The sequence below is a fragment of the Rhinichthys klamathensis genome, unplaced genomic scaffold (genome assembly GCF_029890125.1).
Source record: "Rhinichthys klamathensis goyatoka isolate OS25496 unplaced genomic scaffold, OSU_Roscu_1.1 h1tg000685l_1, whole genome shotgun sequence".
NCBI classification, from domain to species: Eukaryota; Metazoa; Chordata; class Actinopteri; order Cypriniformes; family Leuciscidae; genus Rhinichthys; species Rhinichthys klamathensis.
In genome coordinates this window covers 769202-785000 of record NW_026607114.1, presented here as the reverse complement: position 1 = coordinate 785000, position 15799 = coordinate 769202, and the positions used below count along the sequence as shown (strand labels likewise).

The following is a 15799-nucleotide window of genomic DNA, read 5'->3' as shown; positions in this document are numbered from 1 at the left end:
CCAGTTTAGCTCAACCAGTGACCAAGCAATGCTTCATGTTGTTCAGTGTGTGTGTAAAAAGAGCATTAGCAATTACAGAAAACACACTTCAGCAAAACATGATCAGCTCAAAGTGGAGGAATCATTGTTACTGGTAGTCACTGGATGAAGAATATTTGGGTGTAATATGTCAGTTTACTTTATTCTGCTCTCCTCACTTACAGAAATGAACTATAGTGTCCTGATCACACTAGTGGAACATTATCAAAAATTATATCTGGTGTCTGAATAATGTGTGGTTCGACTGTATATAAAACGAAGTGATTTGTGTGTGAAATGCGTGACTGTTCCTCACATGACGATGAGGTTGGCTGTGCTGGAGTGTTCCTTCAGGAGCTCGTTCAGACGGATTTGACGATTCGACTTCATGAAAGAAGAAAGAACTGATGTCACACTCACATTATTTCTGTTGTCATTTCTTCATATCAGTTTGACATGCAAATTCTTTAGATTTCTACAGAAATATCCTTCAAACTTTTTTTGTGGATAGGGATGGGAATCGTAAGGATTTCAGTTTTGAGGACGAAATTACTTTTTGTAATTTCTACTTTTGGAGCATTGTCGCGGTTCCATCATGCAGTGTGAACACACACACACACACACACACACACACCAGTGACTGAATGCTAACCTGGGGTGCGTTTCCCGAAAGCATCGTTAGCCAACTATGGTCGCAAGTTGTTCGCAAATCCCATTGAACTCTATTGGTAACGACCATAGTTGGCTAACGATGCTTTCGGGAAACGCACCCCTGGATAGTTGTGCACTGTGAACACACACACACACACATGCAACTGAATGCTAACCCAGTGTGAAAGAACGACCCGACTACTTTGAAAGAAGCGCAGTGTGACCTGGGCTCAGTGAAGGCGAGCTGACCTTGGCCCTGTAGAGCTCCAGCTCATTATCTGTGATCCTCCAGGGCTCTTCCGTCTTCAGTCTCTCCGCCGCTTCTTGCTCCATGTCGTCTTCCCTCAGTCTGTACGGCTCGATCATCTCCTGAAACATCTCCTTACTGAGAACACAATCATCACACTGTTTCTGAAGGATCCCGGGGCCAAACATGCTCATCGCCAGTGTTGGGGAACTACAGTTACGTCATCAGATTACATCAAGGAACTAGTAAAGTGATGCATTACTTTTAAAATTTACAACAAAATATCCCTGTTACTTTTTTAAATATAACGCAAGTTACTTTGTTTTCCCATGTATTGACTGACAGCTCTCCTGTCCCCATGTTGAAACAAATGGAAGTGCAGAGGCGTGTGTGTGTGTGTGTGTGAACATGATGGTTATTGTAGTTCTAGACTAAATGTGAGCGTGCATTTACTCATCTCACTTGCACAAAAAAAAGATTCAGTATTCCTCCAAATGAAAAAAAAAACAGTCAAATGCAAAATCAGACTACACTCACCTAAAGGATTATTAGGAACACCATACTAATATTGTGTTTGACCCCCTTTCGCCTTCAGAACTGCCTTAATTCTACGTGGCATTGATTCAACAAGGTGCTGAAAGCATTCTTTAGAAATGTTGGGCCATATTGATAGGACAGCATCTTGCAGTTGATGGAGATTTGTGGGATGCACATCCAGGGCACGAAGCTCCCGTTCCACCACATCCCAAAGATGCTCTATTGGGTTGAGATCTGGTGACTGTGGGGGCCATTTTAGTACAGTGAACTCATTGTCATGTTCAAGAAACCAATTTGAAATGATTGGAGCTTTGTGACATGGTGCATTATCCTGCTGGAAGTAGCCATCAGAGGATGGGTACATGGTGGCCATAAAGGGATGGACATGGTCAGAAACAATGCTCAGGTAGGCCGTGGCATTTAAACGATGCCCAATTGGCACTAAGGGGCCTAAAGTGTGCCAAGAAAACATCCCCCACACCATTACACCACCACCACCAGCCTGCACAGTGGTAACAAGGCATGATGGATCCATGTTCTCATTCTGTTTACGCCAAATTCTGACTCTAACATCTGAATGTCTCAACAGAAATCGAGACTCATCAGACCAGGCAACATTTTTCCAGTCTTCAACTGTCCAACTTTGGTGAGCTCTTGCAAATTGTAGCCTCTTTTTCCTATTTGTAGTGGAGATGAGTGGTACCCGGTGGGGTCTTCTGCTGTTGTAGCCCATCCGCCTCAAGGTTGTGTGTGTTGTGGCTTCACAAATGCTTTGCTGCATACCTCGGTTGTAACGAGTGGTTATTTCAGTCAAAGTTGCTCTTCTATCAGCTTGAATCAGTCGGCCCATTCTCCTCTGACCTCTAGCATCAACAAGGCATTTTCGCCCACAGGACTGCCGCATACTGGATGTTTTTCCCTTTTCACACCATTCTTTGTAAACCCTAGAAATGGTTGTGCGTGAAAATCCCAGTAACTGAGCAGATTGTGAAATACTCAGACCGGCCCGTCTGGCACCAACAACCATGCCACGCTCAAAATTGCTTAAATCACCTTTCTTTCCCATTCTGACATTCAGTTTGGAGTTCAGGAGATTGTCTTGGCCAGGACCACACCCCTAAATGCATTGAAGCAACTGCCATGTGATTGGTTGATTAGACAATTGCATTAATGAGAAATTGAACAGGTGTTCCTAATAATCCTTTAGGTGAGTGTATCCAAACCTCCAAAAATGAAACAAATATTTTTATGCATTTTATCTCACTTTATTGACCAATGTACTTTATATTGACTACTAAAAACAACTTTAAATTTTGAGTTTTTATTGGCTAAGTGTTGAAAGTCTAAAGGTGTGTTTGAGCCTCTACTGGACACGTGTGAATCTGCACTTCCTTCAGTCTGAGGCTTATTTCAATTTTGGTGTGAAAGGGTCTTTACATTTGCCCAAAAATAGCACTTTTCTGTTATAAAACGCCCAGACCAGGTGAGAAAAAGTAACGCAATTAGTCACTTTTTAAGCGAGTAACAATATTGTAATGCATTACTTTTCCAAGTAACGTTCCCCAACACTGCTCATCACTGATCTAAACTTACTTGTGCTTCTTCGGCTTGATGTTGATGTCTCCAATAACAGTGATGTCAGAGAAATCAATCCTGAACTTACTGAGCAACGCCGCCATTCTGTGCCAGAGCAAAAGCTTTAGTAGTTTACACTAAATGCACACACTGCAAACATTACATTTTTACTCAATATTCTTGTCTTCCAGCACAAATATTCTTAAATCAATATACATTTACTGGAGAAGAAAAATCACTGAATATATTAAGTCACGTTTTCTGAGTCAAAATGAAGTGAGTTTGTACTTAAAACCTGAACAAATATCTGCAGTGCCAGAAAAATAAACTTCATTGAAAGTGAAGGGTTAGTGTTACCAGTGCATTATCTGATTATCTCCTATTTAAAACGTTTTGTTTTATAAAGTTTTGGACACACTATCTGAATTTGTTTCTAATGATCTTCTGATGAGGCTGTTGCTTAAATGATTCAAACTAATTCTGTAGACAAATATAAACTCTTTTTAAATATAATAATTTGTACACACAAAGCAAAAGACACTAAATGCATTGGACATGTGTAGAACGGTTAGTAATACTGACGCTCTGCGGTCGTGGTCGATCCGGTTGATCTTTCCTCCGATGAACACACGGATCTTGCAGTCGCGCCATTTCTTTTTGTTGGTTAGCAAATACGGTATCAGAAGAGTCAAGCCTACGACAGCGAGGGGTTAATAACTTATTAAAGTGACAAACTCTCACAGGATATAATGAAGGCAAAGAAAACAGTCAAACCAGAATATATTCAGACACCTTCAACATTTCTCACATCATCAGTTTATTCGCTATAGTTGGTAATGAAATCTGAGCAGAACTCAGTGGATATTTGACTGGTTTTGTCCGTCCTTCTGTTAGACTCTCACACATGAATTATGTTGAATATCTGTCAGCTGTTAAATTGAACTCCACAATTAGATAATACCAGTTTAGCTCAACCAGTGACCAAGCAATGCTTCATGTTGTTCAGTGTGTGTGTAAAAAGAGCATTAGCAATTACAGAAAACACACTTCAGCAAAACATGATCAGCTCAAAGTGGAGGAATCATTGTTACTGGTAGTCACTGGATGAAGAATATTTGGGTGTAATATGTCAGTTTACTTTATTCTGCTCTCCTCACTTACAGAAATGAACTATAGTGTCCTGATCACACTAGTGGAACAATATCAAAAATCATATCTGGTGTCTGAATAATGTTTGGTTCGACTGTACATTCAATCAAAAGTACATTAAAGTTGTAATATCACGTGACCTCCGTCGTCGAACAGCCACCACACATCGATCGTCCCCTTGCTCTGCTTCTTCTGGAACTGCTGGCTGGCGTGGAGGAGCTTCTCGTCCGCAGAACTGAGCGGCAGGCGAAGCTTCTTCGGGTCTGACGTCAAACATCAGCGTTAGACGAGAGAAGGTCACCAGATGCAGATCACACAAGAGAACTAACATCCATCATGAATTTGAACTGTTTTACTTTTTATAATAATAATAATTCATTACATTTATATAGCCCTTTCTCGGCACTCAAAGCGCTTTACGTGGAAGGGGGAATCTCCTTAACACCACCAGTTTTTGAATATGTTACATTGTATCATTCTTCAAACATTATGGAATGTTCATTTTGAATGTTCTCTGAACGTTCCGAAACAAGTTGTAACATTTAAAAAAAATGTTATATGAACATCCAAACTCTTTATGAACGATGTATAATGTTTTTGTGAACGTTATTAAAGACCAGAAAATCTTGAATGAACGTTTCATTAAAGTCCCCCTGTAGTCAATCATTTTATTCTTTAAAACTCATCTTTGATTAGCAAAATGACATATTTAAATGATTTTGCCTTAAAATATCTTGAATGTAACTCGACACCCTCGCCTCATTTAGTATGCGTGGTTCTATGAATATGCAGATGAGCCCCGCCTCCACTCACTCCCTCAGCTCAGAGATCCACTGGTTGACGATCACACGTTGATCTGATTGGTTACAAGGTCGTTTGTGACGTCAGAAACACCAGCGATTTCAAACCGTGTTTTTGAGACTGTCTTTGGTTCACTGCAGTTTTAAGCAGAAAATACTCAGCAATGCGTCACGACTTATGAACTTACACATGGTTTAAGCGTATTAAAAACACCACATAGACACATAAACAACATTAAAAGCTGGATTTACACCACAGGAGGACTTTAACGTTACTGGAGGAACGCTTGTTTCATAACTTTGAGAGAGCCTTCCCAGAACGTTCCCTGTTAACCTTTGAATATGTCCTTATGAATCTCAATTCATGAATGTCAGTTGTATGCCATAATACACCGGAGTTCAGTCTCTAGCGCTCATTAAACGCTCGTGACCTCTGACCTCTGAAGATGAGCGGGCTGCTTTGACAGCTGGTTGCGATAGATGATGGTTTCGAGGAATCGCTGTCGAAGTCTTTGATGTTGATGGACACCAGGAGATCCTTCATTCCAGGCGTCTTCTCCTGCGAGGACAGAAACTCATCTGGAGAAAGACCAGCGGCGTTAAAATCATGAAGACGACACTGATGACGCTTACACTTCAGTAACTGCCGGAAACTCCACCTTGAATGTGAGAGATGTCGAGACCTTCCTTCAGTCTCAAGAGAACCACCCCGAACTGCAGGTCAAACGCATCACTGAGAATATGAGGAAATAACCAACATTCATAAAAACCTGCTCTAGGAGAGCCAAAAACAGCATCAAGACTGAGAAAGGGCAATATATGGACTCTGGTTGCAATTCATGAATGCTTTGGAATACTTGCTTCTTTTTAAAGAAGACACTCAGATCACTGCAAAAAATGGTTTTCATACTTAGTATTTTTCCAAAAATCAAAAAATTCTTAAATCAATATGCATTTACTAGATGAGTAAAATGAGATAATATATTAAGTCCTGTTTTCCGGGGGAATTAATCAAAATTAAGTGAGTTGATGCTTCAAACAAGCTAAATGATCTGCCAATGGGGTCAGAAAAATAATGTTAACTCAAACAAAACAAGCTTATTTTTCTGACCCCATTGGTTTTAAGCAAAAACTCACTTAATTTCTATTTATTTCTCCAGAAAACAAGACTTAATATCTGATGTAATTTTACTACTTTAGTAAATGCATCTTGATTTAAGAAATTTTAGATATTTGGACTGGAAACAAGACAAAAATACTAAGTAAGAAAGGCATTTTTTGCAGTGATTATTGCAGCATAGAAAGTGTAAAATTGTATATATGTGTAAGTTTACAGTAAAGCAAATGCACTGAACTAAACAAAAGATATATTTTAACAAAATAATTTGGCCTCTAAAAAAATGCTGTATGTCTAACCAATTGTGTTCCAAACTTTAAGTTGATATCACAAAAGTTTTGCCACTAAACGGTTTTAAAGTAGCATTTCTATTTTTTCACAGGATGAATTTTAATTGTGTGCAATAAAAAAAAAAAGTGTCAGTGAGAGTAAAGGTCCTCGCACACCGAGTCCGAAATCTTCACACGTAAAAAAATAAATACAACCTCATGTTTTGTCAATCACGATTACACACCGCATCCGAAACTTTCGTCCGGCATGAAAAAATTCGGATCGGGTTCGATTTTCTGCGTTTTCGCATCCGTAGCTCAAGCATTTTGAATTGTGTTTTGACAATCCAGAGCCACCGAATCACGGATATGACAAAACGCAAACGAACGTGTCGGACTCTCTGTGCGAGGGCCTTTAACAGGCTAAAGATGAAGACAGAAGGAGACTCGCTGGATGGTGTTGATGTAGGTTTCCACGTCCTTCATCTCGCCGTCCCTCCAGTTGTTCTTAAAGCCGAATACTAGTGTGTTTGGTTTCAGCCGGCCCAAACCAGCGGTCTGTCAATCAAACGACATCAGTTTCACTCTTACACTCACTCTTTCAGTCTGTAATTGTTTGTGAAATTTACTAGAAATATCTAAGAAAACGGCAAGAAATCCATTAAATTACACGTGAAGTTTCTTAGTAGAAAAAATACTTCAAAAAATTGTTTTTACACTGCAAAAATGATTGTTCTATTGAGTATTTCTGCCTTATTTTCCAGCACAAATATCTAAACATTCTTAAATCAAGATACATTTACTGGAGAAGAAGCAAAATGACTGAAGATAGAGACAGAAAAATAATCTTAACTCAAAGGGAAAACAAGATTAAATCTCTCACTCCATTAGCAGATTTAAGCATGAATTTACTTAATTTTGATGCATTTTTTCATTACAGAAGACTTAATATCTTCAGTCATTGTTCTTCTCCAGTACATGTATCTTGATTTAAGAATGTTTGGATATTTGTGCTGGAAACGAGACAGAAACACTGAGGAAGAACATCATATTTGCAGCTCAGGAGAGTTTTAAACGGGTTCTGTGTGAAGACTGATTCACGTCACTACATGAGCTCTTTATCATAAATGACATAATGCATCATATTTTCCAGGTGCGTTCTGACCTGTAGGAGATACTGGGCTCCTTGTCTGAGATCATCAGCAAACACAGGGGTGTAGAAAGCTTTGATTCGGGCCTTCAGGAGCCAGCGCTGGTAGCGGACCTGCTCGTTCATCATCTCCTTATAGTTCGGCCGCCGGTATCCCTGCGAGAGAAGGACAGAACAACTGCAGCTTTGGTTGAGGAAACTGAGAAAATACACAGTATTTTAGTCTTGTTTTCCAGTACAAATATCGAAACGCTTTTAAGCCTCATTTACGGCTCACTGTTTCAGAAACCAGCGAGAGTCGGATCCAAATGCAACCATTTATTAACAAACATAAGCTAAAAAGTAAATCCAAACACAGGGAAAGAACAGAAACAGAACAAAAACAGATAACCAGAGGATAACTAGGAACAGGCGAGGGTAATCAATCACTGTGGCAACAAATGAGGGTAACTATAGAAACAAAGTAAAATTTTGTATTTTTAATGAATTTTATGGTAGTATTTATGCTATGGTAATATTTACGCACTAATTATGATCTAATGGCTTCCAAAAAAAAAAATCTAATTAAAAAAATAAATTAATTTGTCAATTAACCCCTTCATTGCGGCGTGCTTATTTCTGCATCACGTCTGATTTGTTGATTGTAAAATTCTGTTTTTTTATTTTTCTCATTCATATCTATAATGAATAATGGTGGTCAGTTTTGATTGAAGTGGGACTAATTTCGAATCAAGACCTTCGAATCATTTCCAGGATTTTTTTTCTGTGTTCAAGTGCTACAAAAGTCACATTCTGATAAAGTAAAACACTTTAAAAAAACAAAAAGTAAAATTTGAAAGAAAAACACTACAGGGTTAAATCAAGATGCATTCACTTGAGAAGCAAAATAACTTGGGTCTTGTATACTAAAAAACATATCAAAGATAAGTGAGTTTATGCTAAAAACCCAAGACCAGATATCTGCCAGTGGAGACAGAGTTCAGATACTCGTGTTAACACTTCACAATAAGGGTGTCGTTTATTTAGCTAACATGAACTAACAATACTTCAACGGCATGTTCATTTCAGCAATTAATACATTTTTAAGGTCAAAAGTACCTGTTCACGTATAATGCACTGTGAACTAACATGAGCATGAATATAATATCGCTTCTCCAGTAAATGTCTCTTGATTTAAGAATATTTGTGCTGGAAAACGAGACAGAAACACTGAGGAAGACCATCATGTTTTGCAGTTTCAACTGAAGAAAAGATGAAGTGTGTATTGTTGAGGTGACGTACAGTGCGCACGTGTCCGCACACCATCAAGCCGGAGTTGTTGGTGAAAGCGTGTACGAGATACATCAGCGCCGGCCGAGAGTTCGGGTATCCGGACATGATGAGACACTGAGGCCTGTGGGAACAGCAGGAGTTCAGTCCGTCTCTGTAGACTCACGTTAATATGGTCCAAAGCGTCTACACTCTAAAACATGCTGGTTTGGGTCAAATATGGACAAACCCAAACTTTGGGTTAAAAATGTCATTTCAAAATTTAACCCGACGTCTGGGTTTGTCCATATTTGACCCAATTTGAGTTGTTTTACAAATTGGTCACTATAACTGATGTAATGGTCTTGCTTATGAATTATGATACCGGTTTATTTGTGAAATATCATATACATAAAGCAAAATGTATGTTAACTGTACTAAATGCTAGACTATTTTCCACTAACTTAAAGGTTTTTGTGACTTCACTACAGAACAATCGTAAAGCTGTTAAGACATCTCAGCTGTTGGAAAGGATACTTGAAGTATGATTGATTTTTTGATACAAAATGCAGAATTCTGATCTTAATTTTTTATACATTCAAGTGTTTTCACTGCAAAAAATGCTTTTCTTACTTAGTATTTTTGTCTTGTTTCCAGTCCAAATATCTAAAATTTCTTAAATCAAGATGCATGACATAAGATATTAAGTCTTGTTTTCTGACTAAATAAATAAAAATTAAGTGAGTTTTTTTTTTATTCCCCCAGAAAACGGGACATAATATCTTATCTAGTAAATGCATCTTGATTTAAGAATTTTTATACATTTGGACTGGAAACTGGAACTGGAAATACTAAGTAAGAAAAGCATTTTTTGCAGTGTTATTGTTGTTATTGCGATAATAAATAAATAAATAAATAAATGAATGAATAATTGTGTGTAGAGTCCCACATGTGTGTGTTCATCTGACTCACCGGAAGTTCTTGATGTGATCCTCGACCCCGGTCAGATGCAGAGAGTGTGTCAGGGCTTTATTGTACATCAGCGCTTGTGTCGACGATCCCCAGTTCACATCTGCAGCAGAAACACACCGTTCAGCCTCTGACACGCGCACTTATGATGTTAACACACAATCAATAACACTTTACAATCACTACTCACATTTATGCATTTGGAAGATGCTTTTATCCAAAGTGACAGTAAAGACATTTATAATGAAGATTCTATTTCAAATAAATGCTGTTCTTTTGAACTTTCTATTCATCAAAGAATCCTAAAAAATAAAATACATCACAGTTTCCACAAAAATATGAACACTGATAATAATCATAAATGTATCTTGAGCATCAGATCCTCATATTAGAGTGATTTCTGAAGGATCATGTGACACTGAAGACTGGAGTAATGATGCTGAAAATCACAGGAATAAATTACACTTTACTGTATATTCACATAGAGAACAGATGATTTACATTAGAATAATATTTCACTGTTTTTACTGTATTTTTTATCAAGTAAATGCAGCCTTGGTGAGCAGAAGAGACTCTTTCAGAAACATTAATAATCTTAATCATTCCAAGCTTCTCACAAAACGTAGTCTTAAAGTCCCCCTGTGGTGTAAATCCAGCGTTTAATGTTGTTTATGTGGTGTTTTTAATACGCTTTATAGACACACCATGTGTAAGTTCATAAGTCGACAGCATTGCTGAGTATTTCCTCCTTAAAACTGCAGTGAACCAAAGACAGTCTCAAAAACACGGTTTGAAATCGCTGGTGTTTCTGACGTCACAAACGACCTTGTAACCAATCAGATCAACGTGTGATCGTCAACCAGTGGATCTCTGAGCTGAGGGAGTGAGTGGAGGCGGGGCTCATTTGCATATTCATAGAACCACACATACTAAATGAGGCGAGGGTGTCGAGTTACATTCAAGATATTTCAAGGAAAAAACGTTTAAATATGTCATTTTGGTGATCAAAGATGAGTTTTAAGGGACACAATGATTGACTACAGGGGGACTTTAAACTATATGTTGCACATAATCATACTGTAGATCTGAAGTGAAAGCAGATCTGACCTGGTTTCTTATAGCTGACGTATATGTAGAGCGCCAGAACGATGCCGTTGGTGACCAGCGCCGCCCACCAGTTGATCACGAACATCACGGCGCAACACAGCACGGCTCCGGCCAGCGACACCCACTTGTTATAGTATTTGAAACTCGGACGCCACCCTGTCCAGATGCGAATCAGCGTGATCAACTTCATCAGGGATGTTTTACACACTGGCTGAATCCCAAATCACCCCCTACACCCTCAAACAGCGCATTATTATTTAAGGGGACAGCAATATGTACTCATTCAATCCCACAATGCACTGCGATAATGAGTGTACAACCGATGTACCGATGCTCAACGGCTGTCCGAATTCACACACTCGTTTTCAGTCACTCCTTCAAGTGAACGGTATTAACGTAGGGAGCAGTGAACGAGGGTTTAGGGGACGAGTTCGGATTCAGCCACTGACTGAGGAAATGACACTTGCCTGGAGAGTTCGCCAGCGACGCGTGGAAAACAGAGAAGTTTATCAATGCGTACGAGGCCAAGAAGAAGTTGGAAATGATGGGAGCGATGATGTTTAACTCCGCTGAAACACCAACACATGTGATTTTACACACACAGACGCTGTCGTTGACACACTCAAACCAGAATATATTCAGAACCTTCAACATTTCTCACATTATCAGTTTATTCGCTATAGTTGGTAATAAAATCTGAGCAGAACTCAGTGGATATTTGACTGGTTTTGTCCGTCCTTCTGTTAGACTCTCACACATGAATTATGTTGAATATCTGTCAGCTGTTAAATTTAACTCCACAATTAGATAATACCAGTTTAGCTCAACCAGTGACCAAGCAATGCTTCATGTTGTTCAGTGTGTGTGTAAAAAGAGCATTAGCAATTACAGAAAACACACTTCAGCAAAACATGATCAGCTCAAAGTGGAGGAATCATTGTTACTGGTAGTCACTGGATGAAGAATATTTGGGTGTAATATGTCAGTTTACTTTATTCTGCTCTCCTCACTTACAGAAATGAACTATAGTGTCCTGATCACACTAGTGGAACAATATCAAAAATTATATCTGGTGTTTGAATCATTTTTGGTTTGACTGTATAAGAGTGGGGTGGAGGTGATTTACCGATCAGAATGAAGGCCAGGCCGATGACGAAGGTGAGGACGTAAGCGCGCAGAGGCTCTTTGTTCTTTCCGTATCCTTTGGCGAACACATGTAATCCAGGGTAGATTTTATCCTTACACAAGGCCTGCAGAAACACACACACATGCACACACACACACAAACACACACACGCACGCACGCACGCACGCACCAAACACACACACACACACACACACACACACACACACACACGCACACACACACACGCACACACAAGATAAAAGAGAGAAAATACATCATCATTTACTGTATGCATTTGGCAGATGCTTTTAACCAAAGTGGCTTACATTGCATTCAAGCTATTAAACATTTTTTCACTTCATGCATTATCCTTACGGGAGTTTCATCAGTTCTCTGATGATTTTGCAATAAATTACCCAAATGCCATTTATCATTGTGCGAAAATCAGAAAGCACAAGCTTTTGTATCAGGTTGCCATGTTGAAACCCTTAAAATAACAGTAGAAGATGGTGAATTACGAGTGGAAATGTACAGTCGACGGCATTAACACTGACAGTACCACACATGAAAAATGTGTAACGGTCAATTTGCAGATGCAAACGGCTCAATAATGTGTTTTTATTTGGCTGCACGTCACATCACTCATTAGAGCTGTTGAAAGTGATGCACACATTCAGCACGATGCTTTTATTCAATTAAATACAACTAATCATCACATAAGATGAGGTTCTCAGGACTTTGGCAAACGTTCTGTCAAGGTTCTCTGAAAGTTATAAACAAACAAACTCTCTACTAACGTTAAAAAAAACGTTCGTTAAAAGTGATCTGGTCTTTAATAATGTTCTCTAAACGTTAGAACAACAACATTATTTATACATCGTTCATGAAGCTTTTTTTCTGAAATGTTTTGAAAACCTGAAATCATGACTTATTGAATACAGTCATAATTATGAATTACTATAATAAAGTTAACATTATGACAAGACGAAAATTCTGACAAAAAAGTTGAAATTATTAGTCATATTTATAAGATAAAATGAAATTATGACAGTGAGTCAATTATATGACAAAAGTAATTATTACATACAATCTAGTCAAAATGATGAGATGTAAACTCAGAATCATGACATAAAAAGTTGATATGACATTCATATTTATGAGATGAAAGTCAAAATTATTACATACTAAGATGAATTTATGACAAAAAAGTTGAAAGTATGAAAATCATTTTTATGAAATTAAAAGGTAGTAAGAAAAAGTAAGAACAGCATGCATGTTGTGTGGCCATGCCTGATGTGTTAACCGCTGGCCTCAGTGTATCAAACACACAGAAGATCTGAAGACTGACCTGGAAGACTTTAGGAGCGCTGACCAGAGACGCCAGCGCCGACGAGAGCGTAGCGGAGAAGATCCCAGCGGTGATGAGCGGCCCGAACCCAGACACCAAACTCATCACCTGACAGAACCACAGAACCATCACAGAACCACACACAACATTAACATCACAGAACCATCAGTAACATCACAGACAGCTCAACAACACTTCTTTCAGACACATAAACTATCTTAAAGTCCCCCTGTGAGAAAGTCTCACTAATGACACTGATTTATGATGTGGATGTACAAGATCGCTTTCTTCCCGATCGCGGGGACTCTTATTTTGGCGGAACACAGCTCATTCGGTGGAGTGCTTCAGAGCGCAGTGCGCGCGCGATCCAGTCTGACATCAGCCGTTATCTTCAGTGAGAACGAGCCGTGAAATTCCCTTACTGAATGCCGTTATATGATCTTCGTTTTGTTCCTTTGAGTGTTTGAAGTTGTGTGCGTCCAGAGAGAAAACCACACACATATGCTGACCACTTCTATGGACATAAAGCACAAGATGATACCACTCAGTGTCAGTATTCATGCTCGTATTTGATATGTGTGCAGAGAGCACAGTTTAGTTCAACCTTCTATGATCTGGTTCTTCCCCTGCATATGCTTGTATAAATAAATCTGTTCAACTGGATTCCTTCCTCTACTTTGGTGTTCTAACCGGCACACCCGGACCAGCTCCATCTCATTAGCAGCGGCTAGCACCTTACAGTCCTTAGCACCTCAGTTACATTTGGTCCTTCGAGCCGGATACAAGCTGTTCCGGGAACATGCAACAAAGTGGTGAAGCATCCTGGGTCCCATCGACTCGACCTAAGAGGCAGCGGAGACCACCGCAGTATCTTGAGGATTATGAGGTTGGTCCAGTGAGACGACAGACATATGTTTCACCTCGTACAAGTTTGTTACAGCATGTGCATGGGCTAGAGGAGTGGAGCCCTCACCATGAGCAACATGACATCATGACTTTGCGTAAACATACACGCCACTTTCAAGTCAAGTGGCGTGTTATCTATACGCATTTTGAGCTATCCGCGTGTGTGTCCACGCCGAAATTAACCGTCATCTTTTGCGTGTATGTGTACGCCATTAAATGTCCGAGTGATTTCGCGTGTATGTACACGCCGTTAAATGTACGAGCGAAACGAAGCAAATTCTATATTTACATCTGTGGAGCAATATTTTTTTCCCTAGAATGGTAGGGGAAGACTCATAAATGGTATTAACCCCAGTGACGGGTAGGTTTAGGGACGGGGTTGGGGTAGGTCATATATTTATACAGTAATGTAACGTTAAGTCAAAGGCGTTGATAAACACGCTGAAAAGCGATTATGCGTGTTGATAGCACGCCAAAAATGGAAAAACGAATTGACGTGTCATACATACGCCATTTCATGAGATCAGTCTGCCATGAGGGAGCGGTTATGATGATGCCTGCTGACAATGCTCATGTCAAGAGGTCCCCTCGTCAGGATCAGTGGGACTCGGATATTAGTGAGCATGATGAAGAGTACTCTCCCAGCTATGATACACGTTCAGCTGGCCGACGTGCGGAGTGGACAGACACTCCGACACCCTATGCAGAGGACGGAAATGAGCTGTATGAGATGCGTAGAGAGAACACATCATTATGTAGACCCGAAGAGAGCAGGCAGAGCGGCCGTGCACAGCTTTGGGGGATTCAGAGGGAAACGTATTCTCCTGTGGCCTCAGTCAAGACACCGCAGAGGGCACGACAAGAACCGTGGCCAGTACCACCCCCTCCTCTAACGGATCACTTTCCGACCCGAGAGGAAGAAGTGGAGTATGACGACTGGCTACCGCCTCCACCATGGCCCTCTGCTGAACCACCTTCAATGCCTCCAGAGGGTGAGGAGACACAGATGGTCACTATGATAGATAGAATGATGAAGGAACTCCAGCTAATCAGGGATAGTGCTGCATCTAACTCCGCAACTAAAAGTCATCTTTCTTCAACCCCTAAGAGACCATCAGCTAGGAAGCTTCATGATATTCAGCCTCTGACTCACTGGTCGCAGTATTACTCACCAGGCACCAGCTCTCCTCCTGTCATGGACTCGGCTACATCCAGGCTTCCGCCTAAACACGTACCAGGGCCTCATATGAGTCATCGTACCCCCCCTCAAGAAGTACCATACCGGCCTTCATCAGTTATGGTGAAGGAAAAGGAATACCATGGGCCAAGACCGAAAATCCCCCTCTTCATCCATAGGGACCCCATTGAATTCTCCCGCCTGAAGCTCGTTGCCAAGGGATGCCACTGAGCTCTTTAAATATCAGGTTCTTGTGGACCATCTGAGGTTGGAGGAGGCTAGCCTTATAGCTGACTCATACATCAATTCGCCTATGCCGTACTCAGATACAATGGCCGCATTGAAGGAGAAGTTCGGTCAGCCACATCACGTCGCCTTAAAGAGAATCGCTGCTGTCATGGACTC

At 40.1% G+C, this 15799-nt stretch overlaps 1 protein-coding gene across 1 annotated transcript in view; it reads right to left on the bottom strand.

Annotated features, from left to right (window-relative positions):
- Positions 1–15799, bottom strand: part of LOC130076714 (solute carrier family 12 member 2-like) — a 48041-nt gene that overhangs the window by 1785 nt on the left and 30457 nt on the right. Inside the window, exons 11-25 of the mRNA XM_056241909.1 lie at positions 13312–13419; positions 11964–12087; positions 11305–11406; positions 10838–10993; positions 9734–9833; positions 8795–8906; positions 7529–7669; positions 6815–6921; positions 5637–5710; positions 5416–5556; positions 4318–4440; positions 3611–3722; positions 3047–3133; positions 919–1054; positions 335–402 (exon numbers count right to left, since the gene is read on the bottom strand). Of these exons, the coding sequence (XP_056097884.1) occupies positions 335–402; positions 919–1054; positions 3047–3133; positions 3611–3722; positions 4318–4440; positions 5416–5556; positions 5637–5710; positions 6815–6921; positions 7529–7669; positions 8795–8906; positions 9734–9833; positions 10838–10993; positions 11305–11406; positions 11964–12087; positions 13312–13419 (1691 nt within the window). The remainder of the gene's footprint in view (positions 1–334; positions 403–918; positions 1055–3046; positions 3134–3610; positions 3723–4317; positions 4441–5415; positions 5557–5636; positions 5711–6814; positions 6922–7528; positions 7670–8794; positions 8907–9733; positions 9834–10837; positions 10994–11304; positions 11407–11963; positions 12088–13311; positions 13420–15799) is intronic.